Here is a 23,148-nt window from a genome sequence, read left to right as displayed (position 1 = left end):
TCAAGAGCCAGACTCTTCACCGACTGAGCCCCCCAGGCGCCCTGCCTACACATCTGTTTCTAAAGCCAAAGTAAAGTAGTACCTTCTATTTACAGACGTAGTTATGGTCAGTGGTTATTTAACTGTTTTACAGTTTTTCTGGTTGAAGAGCTGATGTGGGTCTCTACACAGGGCTGCTTATTCATATCCTGTGTATTTGGTTTCTTTTCAAACAGGCTTAGCATCTTCATGATCCGTATAACTCTTACTGATTAACAACGTTACGTAGCAAACATCCAGTCCTACCACTGAAATTATATGAAGATTTTTATAATTGATCTTTTTACTAAGCTCTCCAAAGTTTGTAGGTGTATACACTTTGAGTTGTTTGCTAATTTTCATGGTTGTTTTGATTATAAACAAATGTAAAAACTCACAAGAATTTTATTTTCTAAGTTCACTTATTTCACAAATAATGGGCGTTTTCCTGGTCAGGAAAATGAAATGGACTTGAGAGACAGTTGCTCAAGGGGGGTTGTTTGGGGCAGGGCATTTGCTTAGAGAAGGAGGGCTTTTGGAATGGGTGCACTGGAGAAAATGAACAGCTCTAGAGAACAAGGACTGGTCCAGGGTTTGGGAAGCAGATGATGGTTTGGAGGTGACTCATGCAGCCCACGGCCCTGGCGCTCCCCTGCTTCCCTCCAGTGGCCCTGTGTTGAGCTTTGCCTTGTTTGGCGATTCCGGACTTGCGCTGTCCCTTCCTCACGAACTCCATAATCTTTTGGGGAAGCAGAGAGGGACAGATACTACCTTCTTTCCTTGCTCCTAAATCAGGAATATAGTCATGGGGACAGGAGATTTACACACTTAAAAAAAAGTCTGTTTCCCATACTTAAGAGACAAAACACCCTATTATGCCATTTACCTGTTTTCTTGTTTTTGTGCAATTTTTACGCCTATAGATAGTCTGATCTGACACCATCCACAGTACATCATACCTCTAGCCACTCATATTTTCCTTAACTTCATTTGCTAGATTAAAAATGATGGAATGCATTCAGCCCGTGTTATGGATTTCTGTTCTTTAATTTTCTCCTAAAATACGATTTACTAAAGTAGTATCGAGAGAGTCCAGGTTTTCTTGTGGCTAATGTCACTAAGCCAGAACAGTTATGAAAGCAAATGTAATCTGCGACACTACATAGTATTACCTTCGGCAGAAGAAAGTTCAAAGTGACCATTCCTAATGACTGTGAGTGTGCATTTATATGCGTAAAATTATTCATTGATGTTTGTTTCGTTTAGGAACACTGTGACAATCTCTGTGATGACGGGACTCATCCGAGCTTAATCTCAAATCTTGCAAACTATTGCAAAGAACAGGCAACAGGTAAGAAATCCACGCTTATTTGGAAGCCTGAGGATACCATTTTCTTGTAAAACTCTGTTCTAGTATGTGGTATTTTCAATGATCTGCTAAATGCCTCGATGCTTTGCAAATTACATGGGAATGAACAGTTGGTTGGAGTCTCAGAATTGGTCTGTTCGTTTCATCTGCCCATTTGTACTTAATGGTAACACTTAAAGGAAATTAATATTCCAATTTTGTTAACTTCCAAGATACTCATGCAAAATTTACTTTAAAATCTATTACTGTATTGTAATTAGAAATACTGCTTACCTTTTCCATTTTGAATTTTTTTCTCTACAAACAGTATTTACTATTATACAAATAATAGCTGCTAAAAGATTCTAGGATACGTACTTTAGATAAGAAATGTAGCCTAATTTTTTATCTACCCATTCATTATCTATAGAAGGTCAAGAAAATTGTAAAGTGCCAGCCTTTCTAAATGTCAGGAAGAGGAAGAGAGTTACTTTTGGAGAGGATCTAAGCCCTGAGGTGTTTGATGAGTCTTTGCCAGCAAATACTCCGTTGCGTAAAGGAGGAACACCTGTTCGCAAAAAGGATTTGAGTAATGTCAGTCCCCTGCCACTCGAGCAATCACCAGTTCCTGCACGGTTATCACAACCAGATTTTGATGACAAGGGGGAGAATCTCGTAAGTGTGAAAAGCGTGGAGCAAACTTGTTTATATTTTCATCAGACCTCACCTGTTTTGTGTGAACAGTAATTATGCTTTGAAATCATGAAATGGACTAGATGATGTGTCGGTATAATTTAATGCACTTGTATAGGTAGGTTCCCACCCCCCCCCCCCCCACCGCCCTGCCCCGCCCCATCCTTGTCGCTCATCCCGACAAGTGCATGGGTTATTCCCTGCTGTCTCCTACTTGCAGGGTTCCTTGTACATAGAATGTTTCGTGGAGCTGAAATACTGTGGACTGTAGGATGTACCATCGCTTTATGTATCACCAGGAGAGAAGGCTAGACCGTAAGCTCTGACACCCCATGAATTTGTAAGATGCGCTCAGATTTTAGATGAGGAAAGGTGTGAAAGAGCACCAGTCTTAGAACTGATATGCTGTAAATATACACTTGTTTCCTTAAGATGAATTTCTGTAGGGAGAATTACTGGATGAAAGAAGAGGAATGTGTTTCACCTTTTTGATACATATTGGTGAACATCCAGAAAGTGTACCAGTCTGGACTCAATAGCAGTATAAATGGTTTTATTTTACCATACTTTGTAAACCCTGGGTATTAACTGTACTTTTTTTTAATAGCTTAATGGAAAAAGATGACTTGAAAACTTCTAGTTTTTACTAGTGAGGTTTGAACATTTTTCATACGTTCGTGAGCCATTTGAATTTCTTCTCTAGAGAATTGCCTATTTTTATATTGGGACCATCATTCGTTCTCTCCCTGGCCTATTGCACTTTGAAATAAGAATATTCCACTCTCAGCTAAGATGGAGTCAAAGGGACCTAATTTATGTTTTCATGAGAAACAACTAAAAGAAAAACCCCCCAGAAAACACACAAAACAGTGGTTTTCAGACATTGAACATCAGGAAGCATAGGATAGTAATCCCTGAGAGTGGGTAACAAGTGAGGCAAGCTGTACGAGAGCCCCAATTTACTGCCTGGGCTGGACTGCCAGGCCACTGCACAGGAAGGGCTTACCTTGGTGGAGCCTGGTGGTCTCCGTGAGTTGAGGGGATGGGAGTTAGGGTCTGGGAAAGTGTAGGAGGCTAGAGCTTATGGCAGAGTACCAGAGAGGAGAGAGCTGCACAGAGAGCCCTGGAGATTTGCAAAGGGTCTCACTTGAATCTGTAGCTGAGCACTGGTCTCCATGAACTTGTAAGTAAACTGCCCGAGGCCAGGGAAATGACTACCCAGATGGAACAGAGGGAACAATCCCTAGGGTTCACAGAGGGGCAGTAGTAGTGTTCCCACCAACCTGAGTGGTAGAAAAACCTTATAATTCACAGCACATCAGACACTCAGGAGAGCATTGCCTCACTAGTAGAACAGAATTAGATTAAAAGCCTAGCAGAGTTTAAAAGCTTTGAAAGGATACCACTTTTCTCCAAGTAACTTGACTGCATTGTCTAACAAAGCTCAAGAATAGCAAAACTATCCAGTGTCAAACAGTGTTACATTCAAAATGTCTGACATTCAATTAAAAACTAATAGACGTGTAAGAAAAGGTGCCCCCATAATAAAGAGGAAAATCAATCAATAAAAGTAGATCCAGAAATTACACATATGGTAGAATTTATAGACAGAGGCTTTGAAAGTTTTTTTAATCTATCTTTCCTATGTTCAAGGAGGTGAAGGAAATATTGAACTTGTTAAGAACATGAAATATAGAAAAGATCCAACTTGAACTCTGAAAATTATAATCTCTGGGAAGAAAATTAGGTTGAATGAGATTAATAGCATATTAGAGACTGCAAAAGAAAAGATTACCAAACTTAAAGATACAACAATAGAAATTATTTTGCATGAAAGAATAAAAATGAGCAAAAGTGAGCAGTTGGTAAGCTGGGACAATTTTAGGTGGCATAATATACATGTAATTAGAGTCCCAAAGGAGAAGAGAGATCAGACAGAACAGGGAAAAAAAAAAAAGTTTGAAACATAATGATGGAAAATTTTCCAATTTGATAAAATGATAAACTCACAGATCCTGAAGTCTAGCAAATTCCCAGCACAGGAAACATGGAATAGTATGCAAAGACACATCATTGCTTAGAATCAGTGATATATGGCCTGCAAGGAACCAGAGTAAAAAGACACATGACATAAAAAACAACAATATGAGAGACAGCAGAACTCTCATTAGAAACTGTGCAAGCCAGAAGACAACACAGCAGCATCTGTTGAAGATGTACTTAATTACTTGGAGCAAAAAACCAAATAACAGCAACAACAAAAACTTGTCCACCTAGAATTCTATATCCAGTGAAACTATATTTGAAAACAAAGGTGAAGAACAGGCTTTTTCAGACATATGGAAGCCGAGAGAATTCATTACTGTAGCAGGGTAGCATTAGAAGAAATGTTACGGGAAGTCCCTTCATCAGGAAGAGAACGGTTCCAGATGGAAATCTAGCAAAGGAATGAAGAGCATTGAAAATGCTATAAACACGTGGGTGAATGTAGCACACTTTAATCTCTATAAAAAATTGTTTAAGGCAAGAATAACTAGTGTATCGTTTGGTTTATAACCTAGTTAGTGAAATATACAACAAAAGTAACATGGTATGGAAGCTGGGAGGGGTTTTTAACCTGTACGCAAAGTGGTGTAAGTTAAAGATGAATGCTGTAAACCCTAAACAACAAACAAAACAACAACAAGAATGTATGGGATGCACCTAAAGCAGGCTTAGAGGGGAATAAAGCCTGTATTTCAACATAAAGAGACAAATTGGTGATCTCAACTTCCACTTTAAGAAACTGACAAAAGCAATTAAAGCCAAAGTAAGCAGAAGGACTTAATAAAGATAAATGCAGAACTCAGTGAAGTAAAAAAGAAAAGCAATAGAGAAAAGTCATTGAGATAAAAAGATTATGCCTTAAAACAATGAGTAAACTTGTAATCAGACTGTTCAGGGAAAAGGGAAGATACTCCAACTACCAATATAAGGAATGAGCGGTGACTATACATTCTAACAGGTATTATTAGAAGGTTCATACAGATAAAAGGATAATCAGGAAGTATTATGAAAAACTTACTGCCAATAAATTCAACAATTTAGATAAACTAGACCTATGTCTTGAAAAACACAAACTACCCAGTCTCACTTGGGAAGAAATCCCTTACCTCATCCTCCCTATATCAACTGAAGAAATTGCAGTTGTAGTCAGAACCTTCCCACGTAGAAAACTGCGTGTCCAGATGATTTTGCTACTGAATTCTACCAGACACTTAAGGAAGACCTCATTTTGCAGACTCTTTCAAACAGATTGAGGAGGTGGGAGTAATTCCCAGTTCATTAATGTTAGCATTAACCTGACACCGTAGTCAGACATTATCTTTTTATTTTTGATTTTTTCAGTTTTCAGAATTTTTAGGAACAACTATTTAAAAACACTAGTCACAACTCCATGAATTAAATGTGTATTCATTAAATGTAAACATTCCTTTCTTTTTTTTTCTTTTAAATATTTATTTCATAATCAGACATTTATTTTTAAGAACACTATAACCCAGTATCCTCATGAACATAATACATAGAGATACTACATCATGACCAAGTGAGATTTAATCCAGAGATGCAAAGTTGGTTTAATATTTGAAAAACAAGCTGTAATGCACCATATTAAACTAAGCAAAGCCATATGGTCATTTCTGGGGAAAACAAAAAAAAACCTCTATGCCAAACTGATGATTAAAGACAAGTTTCTTCAAAGTCACAAGTTTTTTTCTATGAGAAACCAACAGCTACCATCATACTAGCAATGTGGGTCTGCATTTATAGTGCCATTTTCTCTGAATTTCCCCTGAATAATATTGAAATGTTAGGTTGTGTTTATTAATGGAATGCCCTATTTATTTTAAAGTTAGGATGTGTGATTTTAAATAAACCAAAGAGTAACTTGTTAGTGGATCATTATGGCTACTTTCACTTAATGTTTTATTTTTATTTGTTGGATTGTAGTTAGTAAACTTAGTTTCATTAAAGATTGATAAATATTATATAATATGTGTTTATATCCAATATCTTTGCTTTGACTTTTTTTCTCTTTTATTGATTACTCATCTTTATGCTTATTACAATTCCACCTACAAAAATAAGTCCTTATTTTCTTTTGGGCACATACGTCCACTGAATTTAAGGATGTCTGATTTCTGCTCTTGTTTTTCTTTGTTCAGGAAAACATAGAACCTCTTCAGGTGTCATTTGCCGTTCTGAGTCCTCTTAATAAGTCTTCAATCTCTGAGACTCTTTCAGGTAGTAACTTTTTTTTTAATCTTAGAATCATACAAGTGTCATTTTCAGTATGTGTCAATATGAAACTAAATCTCCTTAATTCCTTTTAAAATTTTTATTTTTATTATAATAATGCATATTTGGTTTAAAAAACCAAATAGTATTGGGGCACCTGGGTGGCTCAGTCGGTTAAGCATCTGACTTCAGCTCAGGTCACGATCCCACAGTTTGTGAGTTCGAGCCCCATGTTGGGCTCTGTGCTGACAGCTCAGGGCCTGGAGCCTGCTTCTGATTCTGTGTCTCCCTCTCTCTCTGCCCCTCCCCTGCTTGTGCTCTGTCTCTCCAAAAAAATAAATAAATAAACATTAAAAAAATAAAAAAAATAAATAGTACAGAAAAGCTTATAAGAAGCCTCTTGCCCATCCAAGTCTCATACCTTTTAATCACCCACATTGAACCTCCATAGATAGGTAGTGCCATTTTTCAAGTCACTGCAGGCAGTGGAGTTGCCCTCCCAAGTCTTAATTATCAGTAGTAGGCTCCTTTTGTTGAGTGATCCGGATCGTATGGGTCTTTTTTCAGTATCCAGACCTGTTCACCAACATTAACTTGGCCTTTTGGACACATGCACTTTTCAAGGTCTCTGGCTTTTTTATGATCATGATAAGGCAAACCGGGACTTAGATGACAAATGTTATGGGAAAAGCACTTAGGATGGGAACCATTATTCGTGTCTCTCCCCCTTGATCAAAGTCCTTTAGTGGCTTCTCGTTAGCTAGACAACACGAACCAGGTTCATTGGTGCAGAATCCAAGACCTGTAGTGCGAACTTAGAGCTAAGCTTGGAAGCATAGTCTATCATATTCTAAAGACCGTGTGCTCTTTAACACACATTATACTTCCTTTCATTTATACCATTAAAAGTGGTCAAATGAAAAATTACTTGAATTTTGTAAACTACAATAGTTATTTTCAGGATCATCTTAATGCCCTTCATTGCAATTTTATTGTACAAAATGTAGCTTGGGATAAATAGATGCCATCAGTGAAAATGGTATTTCCTATAATATGATTTAATCTGTTATCTTAGGGTAATATGCTGTCTCTGTGGAAAGTGGTGACGGTTTCTGGGTGTTGAGGGAACTTAAAATTTTAAAGCATGTTTTTGAATCTCAAAATTTATTCTTGGTAATTATTTATGCTTAGATACTATGTTATGCTAAAAGCAAAGGTGGGTATCCATAAGAGTACCCAGTGTATCCAGAAAATTACGGCTCTTACGACTTTTTGTTTAGCTACCCTAATTTTGCTTGTGTCTTACTCATCAGGCATTGATACCTTTAGTTCTTCAAATAACCATGAGAAAACAGCCTCCCATAAAGTTGGTAGAATCACACGGGCCTCTAACCGAAGAAGTGTAAGTGTTTGTATTTGGCATAGTATATTTGTTTTTAAATCTTACTATAGATTTTTTGTTTTTATGGTCAAATTACTATGGGTAAAATCTTGATTTGATTGCAGTCATTCACAGTTAATACCTACGTAGCATATCACCACAGTAATGCTCTTTTTCTGATTTGATTTTAATTTTATTAGAAGAAAAATACAGTAAAACAAGATGCTATCAGAATTTGTGTTATGTGGGAGGTAATCTGTTTGGAATGTTTCTTTAGGATCTGTGTGGTTTTATGAATTTTATTGAGGTACACAGTGGAGAAGAGTAGTGTGTAAATAACAGAGCCAGAAAATGGCATAATTATACCTTTTTACAAAAATATTTCATTTTGGTTTTTAACACTGGGTTTTAACACTTTCTAGTAGGAGCATAGCTCCCATTGAATGTGTGTCTTTTCCTATTTTATTATATAATTAGGTAAAGTTGGATTTTTATTTAAATTCGTAAATATATAATATTACCATTATAGGGCTTTTCGCTGATACTGTTGGGTGATAAAGCCAGAATTCAAATTTAGATCATCTAAATGCATCTTTCCCCTCATAACTCAACAGCAGTTAGCTGCTAAATTGTAGATGCTTAATACATATTTGGTAAATAGGTAAATCAACTAATCTTAAACTTTTTTTTCTTCCTTAATGGGCAGAATGCATATGCTTCTTTGGGTCTGTGTTTAATAAGATCAGAAATTGGTAATTCCTATTCTCCCCATGCGAGTTTAAGCTGGTTAAAATATTTCTAATGGAATTTGTGAATTAAGAGGAACTGGGATATAAAACGGTAGAAGTAGTGTGGGAGGAAAAATAAATGTGGAAAACATATCAAAATGTAACTGCTTTATGGTTATCCCTACTTTAAATTTTTTTATAGCAATTGATCACTTTTGCAGAAGAGGAGGTTTGCAACTTACTTCATACAGAAGCTCAGCCTTGTAAAGAAAAGAAAATTAATAGGAGGAAATCTCAGGAAAGCAAACACACAGAAAGAGTGCGTCCTAAAAAGAACCAAGTAAGTGTGTGTTGAAAGACATAATAAGAATCGAAGTGGTACGTTTCTTTGTTGTATGGTTAGGAAAGCATGGAAAGAAATTTTTTTCCAGTTAACATTGGACCGAGAGTATTAAAATCATCACAGAATAGAAAGGACCATAAGCAATTATGTACTCAGTTATAATTACCCGAGGACCGTTTTTGTATCTTCGTCGTTGTGTTACGTATATTAGCCCAGTAAAATGTTGGCACTCAAATGTTAAGTTGATTTTTCCCTTTGAATCTGATCCAACCTCAGCCTTTGAGAGGATTCCTCCAATTTCTTAGACAAAGGTGAGTGGACCACCTGCCGCTTGTGTGGCTTTGCTTCTGCCAGTGGCTGGCTCAATCTCTTCCCCTTGTTTAAGGAAGAATTGAGAAACTGACTCTGTGTCTTTCTCAACACTTCAAGGCCTGTGCTGGCTCAGGTGACTTCACTGTCTCGTCAGGGATAGCGAGTGCAACACCTTAACCCAGTCACCAGACCCCTTTCACTTGGGTGATCCGGACCTTCCTCTGCCACACCCCGCCCGCAGCTTGCTGGTACCCGTCCCACTTCCAGTAGTACATGTTCTATGTCCAGTTCCCTGACCCCCGGCTGCCGGCACATCCCACCTCCTCATTCCCTTACTCACGTTCCTCGTCCGGTACCAGCAGTCTTCTGGCCCCTCTGTGTACCCTCCAGCAGGCAGGCATCCCGTCATCTCCTGTGTTTCCTGTTCGCCCCAAACCGCGTGAGCTGTTTCACCAGCTCTTGTCAGTAACCTCAGTTCTCTGCCCCTTTTCATTCCATTTCAACTCTGGATTAATCCATTATCCCCTCTCCCATCTAACACTGCTGCTGGAGAGACACAGGTGCTCCTAAGGTAGAGTCATAGTTCCAGGTATTACCTGAAGTCTGGTGTATCATTTTCTACCTCTTCCCTGTAAGTATTTTTCCAAGATATTGAGTAGCTTAGTAAGTAAAATCCGGTACAAGCTGCCACCTCAGCAGCGTTTGACATAATTGAGAGCGGCCTTTACAGTCCCTGTTGAAGGTTTATTTTCTTTCACCCACCCTTAGTTTGTATTCCCTAGAGTTCTACTCTTTGCCTTTCCAAATTGTATATTTTCTGGGTGATGTCCTAGGCAGCATGGTTGGTGCCTCCCAAATCTTTCTGATCTAGAAACATGTTGAGCAGCCTACTAGACTTCTCTTCTTAAACCATCCTGTAAGCACCTCCAGTATCCACTTTTTGAAAACTAAAGTAACTCGCCAATTTTCCCCCAACACCCTCCCCCTGCAAAACAGTCAGTAAACTTCCATCCCGTTCCATTCAACAAAAACTGGCTTAAACATGGCCCAAACATCTGCCATTTAGGAAAGCCAGGAAGAAACTGGAAGTTTTCCTGGCTCAGTCCCTCTTTTAGGTCACACTCCATTGAGAGATCCCCTGGTTGAAAAAAATAAACCTAAGTTCATAAATATGCATGTACATCTTATATTATTGCATCAGAAATTGATTTTCTTCATACTCTTTACATAGCACTGTTACAAAGAATGTACGCATACTTCTTCACATAAAATCAATAGTCAGAAAGTTCAAGGAGGGTTGAGCAGTAAAGTTTGTTTCAACCCCTCTCGGGACCCCACAGAATCAAAATAATTGATAGAATCAAAAGACTAAGAATAGCAGTGAGAAGAGGAAGGAAGTGAGGAGGGATATTACCCAACAGATGACAGCCTTCAGTGAATCTCTAGAAGACAGTGGATGATGGCACACTGACAGAAGAAAGAGGTAAATTTACAGCCCAGAATGTGCTCCGAGGGAGCCAGAGAGCCATTAGGAGCCAGCTTGCCCATAGGGATCCCAGAAGACTCTGGGCCCCGTAAACAGAGTGGTGGCGAGAGTGGGAAACAGTAATGGAGACAGTCTGCACCAGTTAGCACCTCACCGCCTTCTCCCTCCTTGTTCTCCCATCTCAGAATGTACGGAAGTCATGCAGGTGAAAGCCCTCATTCTGGCCTTTAGATAAGGTCCAACAGTCTTGACAGCCTGCTTTTGCCCTAAAGCAAAGCCTAAGGTTGACACTCCCCATTCTGCCCTGCCCCACCCCGCCCCGCCCCGCCCCGCCCTGGTTCCTAATAGAATTTCCATGCAGGAAAGAGACAGCTGGAAAGCAGAAGAAACTCAGGCCAATGTATCCTGTCTCTTCTGTAAAATCAGACAACTGAGGAGAAACAAGAGCACAAAAGACCTAATATTTAAAAGCTGAAAACCTGACCCCAGAAAGAGATGTTATTCCGGGAATGGAAGGAAACTTCCTCAAAAAAGAAAAATGTTCCCATACACTTCAGATTTAATCAAGTATCTGCATAAAACTAAGAAGGGGATGCTGTCAAAGAGGAGCAGAGGAAGAAGTATCCTTAAATATGTAAAATTTAGCTGTTGGCTAAAGACTAAACAATGAAGTTAAGGAACGTCTCCCAAGAAGGTAGAGCGAAAGAGAAACAAGTAAGAAGAGACATGAAAGCCGAATCTAGGAGACTACATAGGTATCTCAGAACAGGAGAAGAGAAGGGGAGACATTGTCAAAAGAAAGGGGGTTTGGCAGAGTGGAGAAAAGGACTATTTAGGTCGAGTTCAGAACATGATGGCTCTCATAGTACAGAAGAGCAGTGCGAGAGAAGTTTCTAAACACGGTCGTTCGGCCAGCAGAGAGGAGCGACCAGTCCAGGTTGGAGCAAGAGGAAAGGGTGCTCTAGGGAGAAGTTCTCTGGAGAGAAAAGCAAAAAGACCTATGATGGAGAAAGTGGAAGGTGTGTTGTATCAGGAGCAAAAAGAAAGGTAATTATTTCCCTGTGCCATTTCAAATAAACGTTTTGGAGTAAGTACAAAGCAAACGTTAGTGTGATTTCAAGCAATAAAGTAGTGTTAAGGAAAAGTATGGTGTTTTTTTTTTTTAATATTTATTTTTGAGAGAGAGAAACAGAGCACGAATGGGGGAGGGGCAGAGAGAGAGAGACAGGATCTGAAGCCGGCTCCAGGCTCCGAGCTGTCAGCACACAGCCTGACACGGGGCTCAAACTCACAGACCGTGAGATCATGCATAACCTGAGCCGGAGTCAGATGCTTAACCCACTGAGCCAAGTGCCCCTCAGTTGGCCTTTTATTTATTTATTTTTGTGTTCAAGTTTGTTTATTTATTTATTTATTTATTGTGAGTCAATTTGACAATAAATTATATTAAAAAAAAAAAAAAGTATGTTTTCTAGTGCTAGGAATCCTCTACAGGAGGCGCCCCGGGAGACGAATGCGAGCGTTGTCCTTGGCAGAGCGATGAAAAACGATGAAAAACGTTTACACAGTGATAACGTAAATGCTATTTGTTTTCAACTAAGGGCAAAGCTTTAAGAACTTGATTGTCATGCAAGACGATGATCCAAATGTAGCTACTAGCAGAAGGTGAGAAAGTGGGTAGAGAAGGTGAAAACGAGGGCATTAACATTACAGTAGAGGGGTTAACCCTGCAGGTTCTGGAGCAGACAACCTGGGTTCTAAATTCTGGCTTGACCACTTCCCACCAGTGGAATGGCGGGAAAGATTCTTGATTTCTCTGTTGGTTTTAAAATAAAGGTAAGAACGGTACAGCATTTGTGAGCTTCTTGTGTGCGTTTAATGAGTTAATACGTGTAAAATGCTTAGAACAGTGCCTGGCCGTAGCAAGCACTATGGCTGTTAAAATCAAATTCAGAACCTTGTGAGGCAGAATTTGAATTGGAAGTATCAGTTTGGACTCATGTCTTTTTTCTTTTCAAAAGATTTCCTGGCAGTGAGCACCTCTGACACCTAGATTGCCCTTTCTTTTCATCTCTTTTCTCTTCCTTCCTCTCTTTCTCTGTCTCTGTCTCTGTCTCAACCTCCCTTTCTCTCTCTTTCCCTTCCTTAGTTCCTTCCTTCTTAGCAGGGGAAGGGGCAGAGAGAGAGAGAATCTTTAAGCTGGCTCCATGCCCCGCCCAGAGCTGGACTCAGGGCTTGATCCTATGACCCTGAGATCATGACCTGAGCTGAAATCAGCAGTCGAAAGCTTAACTCACTGAGCCACCCAGGCACCCCTAGATTGCCTTTTTTTTCTTCATGTTTATTCATTTGTGAGAGACAGAGACAGGGTGGGAGCTGGTGGGGGGCGGGGGAGAGGTGGAGGACAGAGAGAGAGGGAGACACGGAATCTGAAGCAGGTTCCAGGCTCTGAGCTGTCAGCACAGAGCCCGACGCGGGGCTTGAACTCACGGACCGTGAGATCATGACCTGAGCTGAAGTCAGACACTTAACCGACTGAGCCACCCAGGTGTCCCCCTAGATTGGCATTCCTTAATACCATTTTCAGCTAAAATTGATCAGTGAAATGGCTGCTTTCAGATTTCTAAACAGCACTTGTAGGAAATGAGCCTGGGTCTGTACCAGTGTCCAACGAAGGAAGCTTAAACCACTGGGGCCACGAGAAAGGACATCAGACTGTCTCAAAGGGGCTCCACTGACCAAAAGTGGGACAATGTGACTATCAGACAAAAATTGTGGTGGATTGAAACACAGACTTCAAATCTGAAAAAAACGCTTCATAATAGTTAAAAAAATCTCAAAAGTCACCTTGGAAGCTGTCTAGGACACCCACTCCTTTTTGTGAAAACTGGAAAATAAGTTCAGGTGAACAAATAGTTGATGAGGTAAAGTTATTTATAGGAGAATTTCTACCATTAGATAAAAACACATTCGTGAAAGTTGTTAATCATTAGATGGAAGGCTGATGGAGGGGCATAATGGGTGCATTGGACTGAACACCTGAGCCCACTGGTCAATCACAGTGTCACAGGGGAGAGAATATGGGCCTTCCAGTGCAATGAGGAAGCCTAGAGGTATCCATGAGATGTTCTTTTCAACAAAAAAACAAAGCTGAATCTAATCAAGCCTAGATCTATCTAATGACCAATTTTTTAGGAAGTATAGGAGGTAGAGGAAACTCAAGACACCATGATTGCAGTCAACCAAATCCAGAGTTTGGCCAAGTCTACCGGACCGATGCCTCAGCTTATTCATCAAATAAATGGCAAGGGAAGAAAGAAAGAACCATAGAGTAAAAGAGTTCTGTCAACAAAGCAAATGTGTGAAGACCTTTTTGGGATCCTGATTTGAACAGTTGTAAGAAGACATTTATGGGCCAATTAGAGAAATTTGATCTCCGAGGAAATGAAATATTAGGGAAAATTGTTGTCTTTGTTCTTTGTGTTTAAGCTGTTTATTTTGAGATCATTTTAGATATTTATACTGTTGTCACGAGAATTACAGAGATCTCCCAAGTACCTTATGCCCAGTTTTCCCCAATGACAACATGTATAACTTGTGCAGTGTCACGTAGGAAAATATCAACCCAGTCAAGATACAGAGGATTTCCATCGCTACAGGGATCTCTTCTTGCCATTTTGTAGTTCTGTCTACTTCCCCCATCTTGACTGGCAATTGCTAATCTGTTCTCCATGTCTGTTAGTTTGTCACTTTGGTAATGTTATGTAAATGTAATCACACTCTATGTAACTTCTTGGGACTGGCTTTGTTTTTTCACTCAGCACAATTCTCTGGAGATTTGTCCAGGTTGTTGTGTGTATGAGCCCTTTATTGCCAAATGGTAGTTGTTATTAAAAAAAAGGTAATCCTTTTGCGATATATACATACATCGTCATTACATCGTATACCTTAAACTTACATGTTTTGTGTCAGGTATGTCTTAAAAAGTTGGGGTGTGGTAAAATTGCATTGTAAAAGGAAAATGTCAACAATAAAATACAATGCTAGGTAATCAAAGACTTCACTTTATTATGGGAAAAAAAAGGGAGCTCTTATCTCTTACAGATACTATAGGATTTTCAGATGAAATGAGGTAATGTGTGGGATTTGCTTTAAAAGGATCTGAGGGAAGGGGAGTATAAATGAATCCTGATTTCTGTTAGTAATTGTTGAAGCTAGATGATGGGTACATGGGGTTCAATATACTGTTCTCTCTACCTGTTGTGTGTTTGAAATTTTCCATTATAGGAAGTTAAAAACAGCAGGAGCCTCTTATTTAGAAAGATGGAGCTAGCTGTAAGAACCAAAAATGGAACCAATAAGTAAACAACAGGGATAAGGAAGTGTGTGCTTCTCATCATAAGCTTTCCTGTACAATTTGATTTGTTGCCGTGTACGTGAATTCTGTATACTTTTGATTAAAAAAAATTGTTTTAAGTTTACTTATTTGTTTTGAAGAGAAAGACAGAGACAGGCAACTGGTGGAGGGGCAGAGAGGGTGGGGGGGAGAAGAGAATCCCAAGCAGGCTTCACAGCACTGTTATTGCAGAGCCCAGTGTGGAGCCCGAACCCACGAAACCGTGAGATCGTGACCTGAATGGAAACCAAGAGTCAGACATTTAACTGACTGAGCTACTACTCGGGCACCCTATATATACTTTTTAAATGTTTATTTTTGAGAGAGAATATCTAAAACAGGCTGTGTGCTGTTGGTGCAGAGCCCAATGCGGGGCTCGAACTCACAAACCATGGGATCCTGACTTGAGCTGAAATCAAGAGTTGGATGCTTAACCGACTGAGCCACCCAGGTGCCCCATGAATTATTGTTATTATTTTTTAATTTTTATGTATTCATTTTTATATCATTTATTGTCAAGTTAGCTAACATACAATGTATACAGTGTGCTCTTGGCTTTGGGAGTAGTTTCCTGTGATTCATCACCTACAATACCCAGTGCTCCTCCTAACACATGCCTTCCTCAATGCCCATCACCCATTTTCCCCATCCCCCCAACCCCCTACCCCATTATCCCTCGATTTGTTCTCTGTATTTAAGAGTCTCTTATGGTTTGCCTCTCTCTCAGTTTGTAACTATTTTTTTCTTTCTCTTCTCCCATGGTCTTTTGTTAAGTTTCTCAGTTTCCACATATGACTGGAAACATGTGTTTCTTTCTCTGACTGACTTATTTCACTTAGCATAATACCCTCCAGTTCCATCTACGTTGTTGGAAATGGCAAGATTTCCTTTTTTTTCATTGCCAAGTAGCACTCCATTATATATATGTACATACCACATCTTTTTTTCCAAATAATGTTTAGCTTTGAAGGAGACAGAGCGTGAGCGGGGGAGGGCAGAGAGAGAGGGAGACAGAATCTCAGGCAGGCTCCAGGCTCCAAGCTGTCAGCACAGAGCCCTACGCGGGGCTCAAACTCACAAACTGCTAGATCATGACCTGGGCCAAAGTCTGATGCTCAACTGAACTGAGCCACCCAGACGCCCCTATATACCACATCTTAACCCGTTCATCAGTGAGTGGACATTTGGACTCTTTCCATACTTTGGCTGTTGTCGATAGCGCTGCTGTAAACGTGGGGATGCGTCTGCCCCTGTGAATCAGCATTTTTGCATTCTTTGGATAAATTCCTAGTAGTGCTATTGCTGGGTCGTAGCCCATGAATTATTTTTAAATAATTTTAAAGCTACTCACAGGAAGCAACTTAAGTACCTGTGCAAATAGTAAGTTTCTGCTTCCGTGTCGAGACCTCCTTTACTATCTGAGACGAAATACTGGTGATTCTAAAGTAAACGAAGTCACTTTGGGGGTCCATACCTTCAGTTGTCCTTTTTCTGCTTCAGGTCATAAACCATCCTGTTTGCACATTAATGTCTTCCCTAAAATTCCAGCCACAGGTGACTTCGCTGTTACCGTATAAGCAAGGCTTTTGTATTGGAGTAAAATTGAATTTTGTTACGGTTCCAGCCTCTGCAGGTAAGCTAGGCAGTGCTAGACGTGTGTCCCCGACAGAGCACAGGTGCTTTAGCCTTTAGTCCCATCTTTGGGCGCTGCACCTCTCTTGGCCCGTGACCATGAGAAAGCTATCATCATGTGTAGCAAATTTTACGAAGTTTACCTATACCTTTTCATTCTACATTTATTCATCCATTTGTTCATACCTGTTTGTTGGGAAGTCGTTACGTGTCAGGCAGCGTTGCAGGGACTGAAGACGTTTTATGTAGACAGAGATGGCCCAAATCCTGCCAACAGGGTATTTTTTGTACCTATGAATCAGAAACTGTTCTAGAGGTCATAACCAGGTGACATTGACTGCAGCGTATTCACTGACTGTGTAGGGCCTGTGTCTGTCACACTGTAATACCAAGCATAATTTGATACTAAAAATATTTTCCCCCGTGTCAATTCTCTTCGTATCAGGAAGGAATTTAAAAGACCAAGAATGGCTGACACATAGCTCTTTTCTGTGTATGGATCAAGCCTTATTTTAACCATTTCATTTATGTTAACTCAGCGCTCACCACAGCTTTCTGTGGCTCCCGTTTTGCAGAGGAGAATGAGGTACAGAGAGGTGGGGTGACTTGCCTAAGATCATAGGGCAGGTAGGTGGCAACGTCAGGCATCCAGCACCGAAGGCCATCTGCTCTCTTTTGTAGTTCCTCTGTGGAGCCCGAGATTTTTCTCCTGGTTTCCACATCCACTGACCAAGCTTTCATTTCCCCAACTGTCCCATGGAATGTCAACAGATGTTCCATAGAAATAAATTTTTCGTGGAAAAATAGTTAACCCGGTATTTTCCTAATGTGTATAGAGATTATTTATACTGAGGGACTTCTCAGAGAATTTAATGGTAAATATATATTGCAAATCACCAAGAGGAACATTTATCTTGTACAGTTCTAAAATTATTTTTCCATGGAATGTTTTGTTTTGTTTTGTTTTTACAGGATATCTATAGATCTCTCAAGGAACATGCAGTTCTGTGCCATTTTTGTACTCTTGAATATCATCCATCACATCATTAGTTTCTATATTTTCACCCAAATGATCTTTCTTTAAATGTAAAATCGAATGTTGTCACTCTCTGAGTCACTGTGCAGTTAGCCTTCATTGTTTTCAGGCTCCTACTCATTGCATACAAGGGCCTCCTTGCCTGCTTTGTGGAGCAGTGTTAAGCCTTCTGGAGGCCAGGGACCCATCTCAGTCCATATAGAGTCTGACATCGTGTATATGTATCAATAATGGTTACTTGCTGTTCGATGGTGAGCCCCCTAAAGACCACATCCTGTTTTTGTATCTTCTACCTAGCAAGTCATTACCTGCACAGAGTGGTTTCTCAATAAATGTTTCAATGGATTCCATTTTCTGGAAGCTTTAATGGCTAAAAACACATTCCTTATGTTAACCTAAAGTCTGGTTCTCTCCAATATGATCGCATTGAGTGTATTTCTGTTTGCTCATAATAATCTATTATTTCAACACAGTGTTTGAGTTTCCCTGAGGTCTTCTCCATGTGAAGCTTTTTTTTTTTTTTAACAGAGAACATTAATTCTCACTTGCTAATATGGCAGTCAAAATTGAATTCAGTACTACATTCCGGATATTATTAGGACAGTTTTAATTTGTATAGAAACCCACGTGTTTTCCACCAGTTATTACCATTCCTTTGTCCCTCTTCTACTTATGCTTGTTAAAACCCATCTTATTTTTGACCTATTCATTTTTTAATGTTTTTTTTATTATTTATTTTGAGAGAGATAGCAAGTCGGGGAGGGGCAGAGAGAGGAGGAGACAGAATCCCAAGCAGGCTCCACACTGTCAGTGCAGAGTCTAACATGGGGCTCGAACTCATGAAGTGTGAGTTCATGACCTGAGCCAAAACCAAGAGTAGGACTTTAAACCGATGGAGCCACCCAGGCACCCCTTGACCTATTCATTTTAATCTTGATTATTAATGTTTGAAGCAGCTCAGCCAGCTTTGTGTTATCTTTCACTTTTACGTAACCTTTATGTACATAACTATTGTTTCTTCATCTAAACGTGTGAGCAGAAAACAGCCCCTCATAGGTTCTAGTAGATAAGTCATTCTAGGCTAATCCTGAGTCATCCTAACGATAGCCTAGCTACACCTATCTCCTGTCTTAAGTCTGTCAACTCTAGAGCATCTAATCCAGAATTTACTTGGGCAAATGTTTTATGGAAACGTAGACCGTTAGTTATCATATAGTTTGTAAATTGAGTTCTTTATATTTTATTTGACTTTGTGTAAGCTACCGAGCCCTCCATGCCTGACTCAGATTTCTAAAATTTTCAACGGAATAACTGGTCTCAAGTTTTTCTGTACAAATTAAAGGCTCAAAATTGTATACGGCGTGACATCTTTCTCAATTACTGCGTCTTAATACATCTTCACAGGCTTTAAAAAGTTGCAGAAAGAAGAAAGCAAAGGGAAAGAAAAGTATTCAAAAGTCTTTATACGGGGAAAGAGACATCGCTTCCAAGAAGCCGCTCCTAAGTCCTATTCCCGAGCTGCCTGAGGTCTCGGAGATGACGCCTTCCGCCCCAGGCGCCGGAACGATGCGTTCAGGTATCTTGTTCTTTTCCTGTTTAGGTTTTATCCTCTCCACCACCTTGTCCCCCTTTTCCCGTTCACTATGTAAAGAGCATACAAATAAAAATAGCAACTTTCCCAGCGATTTTAAAAATCGCTGTCTTTGTCAGTCATCAGATATGTGTAGCCTGCATTCCATGTGCAGCGTACCTGTAGGATTTATAATAGCTTCAAGGATGAATAAGGTATATGCCACCCTAAGACTGTTGGCTTCTGCCTACTTCAGAACTTCAGGAAAGCACAGAAGTTAAACGGACACAGCTACCTCCAGCCCCAGCTCCTTGATGTGGTACATCCTGGGTCAGGGGTTGGCAACCCTACCTCTTTTTAATCTGGCCTGATGCTGCTCATCCTTTAAGATTTAGCCGTGCCGGCTGCTTTTCCAGGAAAGCTCTTTGTTCGCATTACACCTTTACCATGTAGCGTATAATGTTCTGTCTGCCTCCCGCTCCTGCAAATTGCGGTCTCCTTGAGACGGAAAACTAAGTCTTATTTTCATTGTATCTCCAGTTCCTGACAGGAGTTTTCCCAAAGATGTTTAAATAATGACTGTTAGTATAGGTTTTCTGTCTAGAATCTTATCAGATCATTTCTTTTTAAAAATACCTGAAGCATGTTTTTTTTTTTTTTTTGTCTATAACCAGTGGTATCATGTGTTGAAAGGGTTTAAAGCAAATCTTCCCTCCCTCCCTGTCCCTTTTTCCCTGCCCCTTTCTCTCTCTTCCTCCCTCCCCCGCCTTTCTTCTCCAGTCTGTCAGTTTCATGAAAAAATACATCAACCTCAACTTTTAAAGTTGTAGAAAGAGCCCAACTGACATGATTTGGTTGCTACCGAGTGGACCCTACGATAATCTCTAGCTTCTGTGACCTGATGTTGAGTACCCATGTCCTGGATACATACCTTTTCAAATTGAAATACTTTTAGCTTTTTGGCTCGGCTGACGTTTTATAGATACGAACAGTTTTGAGTTTCGTTTAAAACATTTTTTAACATTCATTTGGCTGGCCAATTAAAACCCTTACTCCCTGAGATAACAAGAGAGATGGCATCCAATAGTACTGAAGTTTAGAACACCGAAAGCCTGAATTTATTTCGGTTGTGTTCCATAGCTTTAAAACCCTGATGATGTTTTTTCCACCTGTGTGATGTGTAACCCAATGCGCCAAAAATGCAGGACACCCTCCACTTGGGATATGTTCCTGGAGGATGACTTTTAGTCGCACTGAGGTGGAAGGCAGAATACTGTAACAAACATAGCTCTATTTGAGAGTACGGTGCAGTTTTTATTAATTTTTTAACACAGGGCATAAGACCTGAGTGTCTTTAAAAGTACCCTTCTAGCTAAGTCCTCAACGCTCCCCAAATTCCAAGTTTTCTTTTCCCTCTCTTTCAAGGGAAACATTACTAGAAAAGTTTCAGAAGCATGGCGGTGCCCGTTTTCAGTAATTCATTTTTCGGGCAATGGGAAACATGGCTGCCTCATGCTAATTGACCTTGTAGTGTGGAAAGCACATTAGAATAGAGGAAGCGATTTGAGATACACTTCTCATTTTCATGGTCTGAGGTCATGTACTTTATTCACTCACGTATTAAATACATATTTTCTTAACCTGTGGCTTGGGGAAGAACTGAAAGAGAAAGAGCTTGATGCCAGATGGGGGCAGGTACAGTGTCGCATTTGTAGGTCTTGCTAGTTTTGAAAGCTTAAAACACAGAATACGGTATGGCACCTGTTTGATTTGTCAACATTTATTTCCACTGTTACTTTTTCCTGAGATGTAAACTTATTTCCATGCCCCTAGATGATTTCGACTCCAGTGGTGAACTTCAAGAAGCAAAGCTTCCTCAAAGGAAGCCTCAGAAGCCGGATTTGCAGATGAGTCAAGGTTTTAATAAGTACGATCTGTCTGCACTCGGCAGCTCTCACACCAAACGTTCCTCGCCATTTATTAACGCTACTTTAGAGCAAGATTTAGATATAAATACCGTAGAAGCTAGTAAACATAAAACTCTTCCAAGAGCGGAAATTAAGTCAGAAAGTGAAAATGACCTGAAAGCTGGCTCTGAGAATGAGAGCAGTCGTGTTTCCTGTGATTCTGTGACCGCAAAGGTCCCGGCATCCGATGATGCGGGATCCAGTATTATCCTGCCGCCCCGGGAATTGGCTGCCGCTGGCCAAAATGTGGAAAACCTTTTTCAGATCTTTAAAATTTCAGAAGATGTGAACATAAAGTATGAAAAGCAGGATGACTCTGTTATAGCTCCAGAAGGGAAACCGCCGACCACACGTGTAATGTCTGGCTTACAAAAAGACGTCTTCCTTGACAATATGAAAGAAAGTACAAATCCGAGTGAGGGTTCGGGAAGCAGCTGCGCAGAGAGTGAAAGCACTGGTATGAACGGGGGAGGAAAGAAGCATAGAAGACGCTCTATGTGTTACTCTGGCGGCCAGAGTTTCAATTCGGAAAAAAACGGAAATTCCAAACCTCCCTACCTGGTGAGCAGCCCTGTAGAAATTGGTTTAGAAAATTCTGAACTCTATAAAGATTTATCCGACTCCATAGAGCAGACCTTTCAGAGAACAAGTAGGGAAACAAAAGTAAGACGGAGCACCAGGCTGCAGAAGGATCTGGAAGAGGAAGGGCTCGTCTGGATCTCACTTCCATTTCCTTCCGCTTCCTGCACTTCCCAAAGAATGAAAAGGAGAACAATATGCACAGTGGACAGCAGAGGCCTTGAAAGCGTGGCCCTCTGTAAAGACCCCAGGTCTTCTGGACACACCCCGAGCACGGCACCCCCCGTGTCGGGTAAAGACAGGGAGGGCTTGGCCGCCAGTGCGGCCAGTTTACCTGGGAGGAGGAGGAAGAGCTTGTGGACGTCCGCACCCGTGAACGTGAAAGGTCCCATTCTGGCAAAATGCTGCAAGAGAAGAAGCTCTCTCCCCCAGAGCGGAGAGAGCTCTCTAAGGGACATCCAAGGAGTCGGACACGTCGGGAACTAAAGCGGTAACTGGCATTTCCTGAAGAACGTTCGGGCCGCAGAGAAGGTAAACCCCCCCAGCCACCCCATGCTCAGAACATTTCTTTCACCCCGCCTCTCCTCCCCTGTTCAAAATTTCAAATAAAATCATTTGACTTGAACCTCTCTGTAAGTAGAAGTAAGTGGGATTTCTTCATTCAAAAAGAAAACATTCTCTTAAATCTGTTCTTCTCTCCCCAAATAGCACATGTTTGCTGAAGGTTTCTCGCTAGTAAGTGTTGACTGAAGCTTTGGAGTCTGTTGGGAAACAAAATTTGTCTCTTGAAATTGACTCATTGTGTCTAGATGAGAAGACCTGAAAAAACAGATTGATAGGATAAATGGAATTTTATGAAAATTGAAGGGTGATACAAGGTTAAAAACTGCCAGGAAATGAGAAAGATGTGTTTTTAAAATGTTGCGGAAAAAGCTGGTTAAAAATCTTTATCCATTAGGGAAGATGGAAATCATAAGACTTTTTTGTTGGTTTAAAATTAAGTAGCTTTAATGACTTGCTTCATCTATCTCAAATGAATATTTTTATATTAATAGGTTAAAATCAAAATTGGAAAATTCATTTAGTAACCAGAATATTACAAGTCAAACATTATAAACTGAGTACATATAGTCTATAAATAACTAAGGTGAAAATATTTTGTCTTTCAAACAAGATTCTTATATGCCCTGTGGGGCGGGAGGTGCAGGATTGGTTTTTGGGGAAAACAGAGCAGTGTAGTTGAATCATCCTCCAGATCATTCCAATTAGTCACATTTAGGATTTATTCCAAGAAATCCCAAATTAGTAATTTGGTATTTAATTCATGCTTCTCCATTAAAAAAAAAAAATTTTTTTTTTTTTTTTTAAATCTAGAAATTTC

The 23,148-nt window shown here is 40.1% G+C and overlaps 1 protein-coding gene across 5 annotated transcripts in view; it reads left to right on the top strand.

The window, feature by feature from the left end:
• The window catches only part of CDCA2 (cell division cycle associated 2), a 49,347-nt gene extending 26,944 nt beyond the window's left edge, over nucleotides 1–22,403 (top strand). For all 5 annotated transcript variants that reach the window (XM_042934529.1, XM_042934530.1, XM_042934531.1 and 2 more), the window contains 7 exons: nucleotides 1,285–1,369; nucleotides 1,797–2,041; nucleotides 6,265–6,343; nucleotides 7,651–7,739; nucleotides 8,649–8,786; nucleotides 19,056–19,227; nucleotides 21,055–22,403. In XM_042934529.1, coding sequence (XP_042790463.1) covers nucleotides 1,285–1,369; nucleotides 1,797–2,041; nucleotides 6,265–6,343; nucleotides 7,651–7,739; nucleotides 8,649–8,786; nucleotides 19,056–19,227; nucleotides 21,055–22,253 — 2,007 coding nt within the window. In that variant the 3' untranslated portion in view covers nucleotides 22,254–22,403. The remainder of the gene's footprint in view (nucleotides 1–1,284; nucleotides 1,370–1,796; nucleotides 2,042–6,264; nucleotides 6,344–7,650; nucleotides 7,740–8,648; nucleotides 8,787–19,055; nucleotides 19,228–21,054) is intronic.
• The last annotated feature ends 745 nt before the right edge of the window (nucleotides 22,404–23,148 follow it).

This window comes from Panthera leo, chromosome B1 (assembly GCF_018350215.1).
Source record: "Panthera leo isolate Ple1 chromosome B1, P.leo_Ple1_pat1.1, whole genome shotgun sequence".
Classification (NCBI taxonomy): Eukaryota; Metazoa; Chordata; class Mammalia; order Carnivora; family Felidae; genus Panthera; species Panthera leo.
This window is presented reverse-complemented; position numbering and strand designations above follow the sequence as displayed.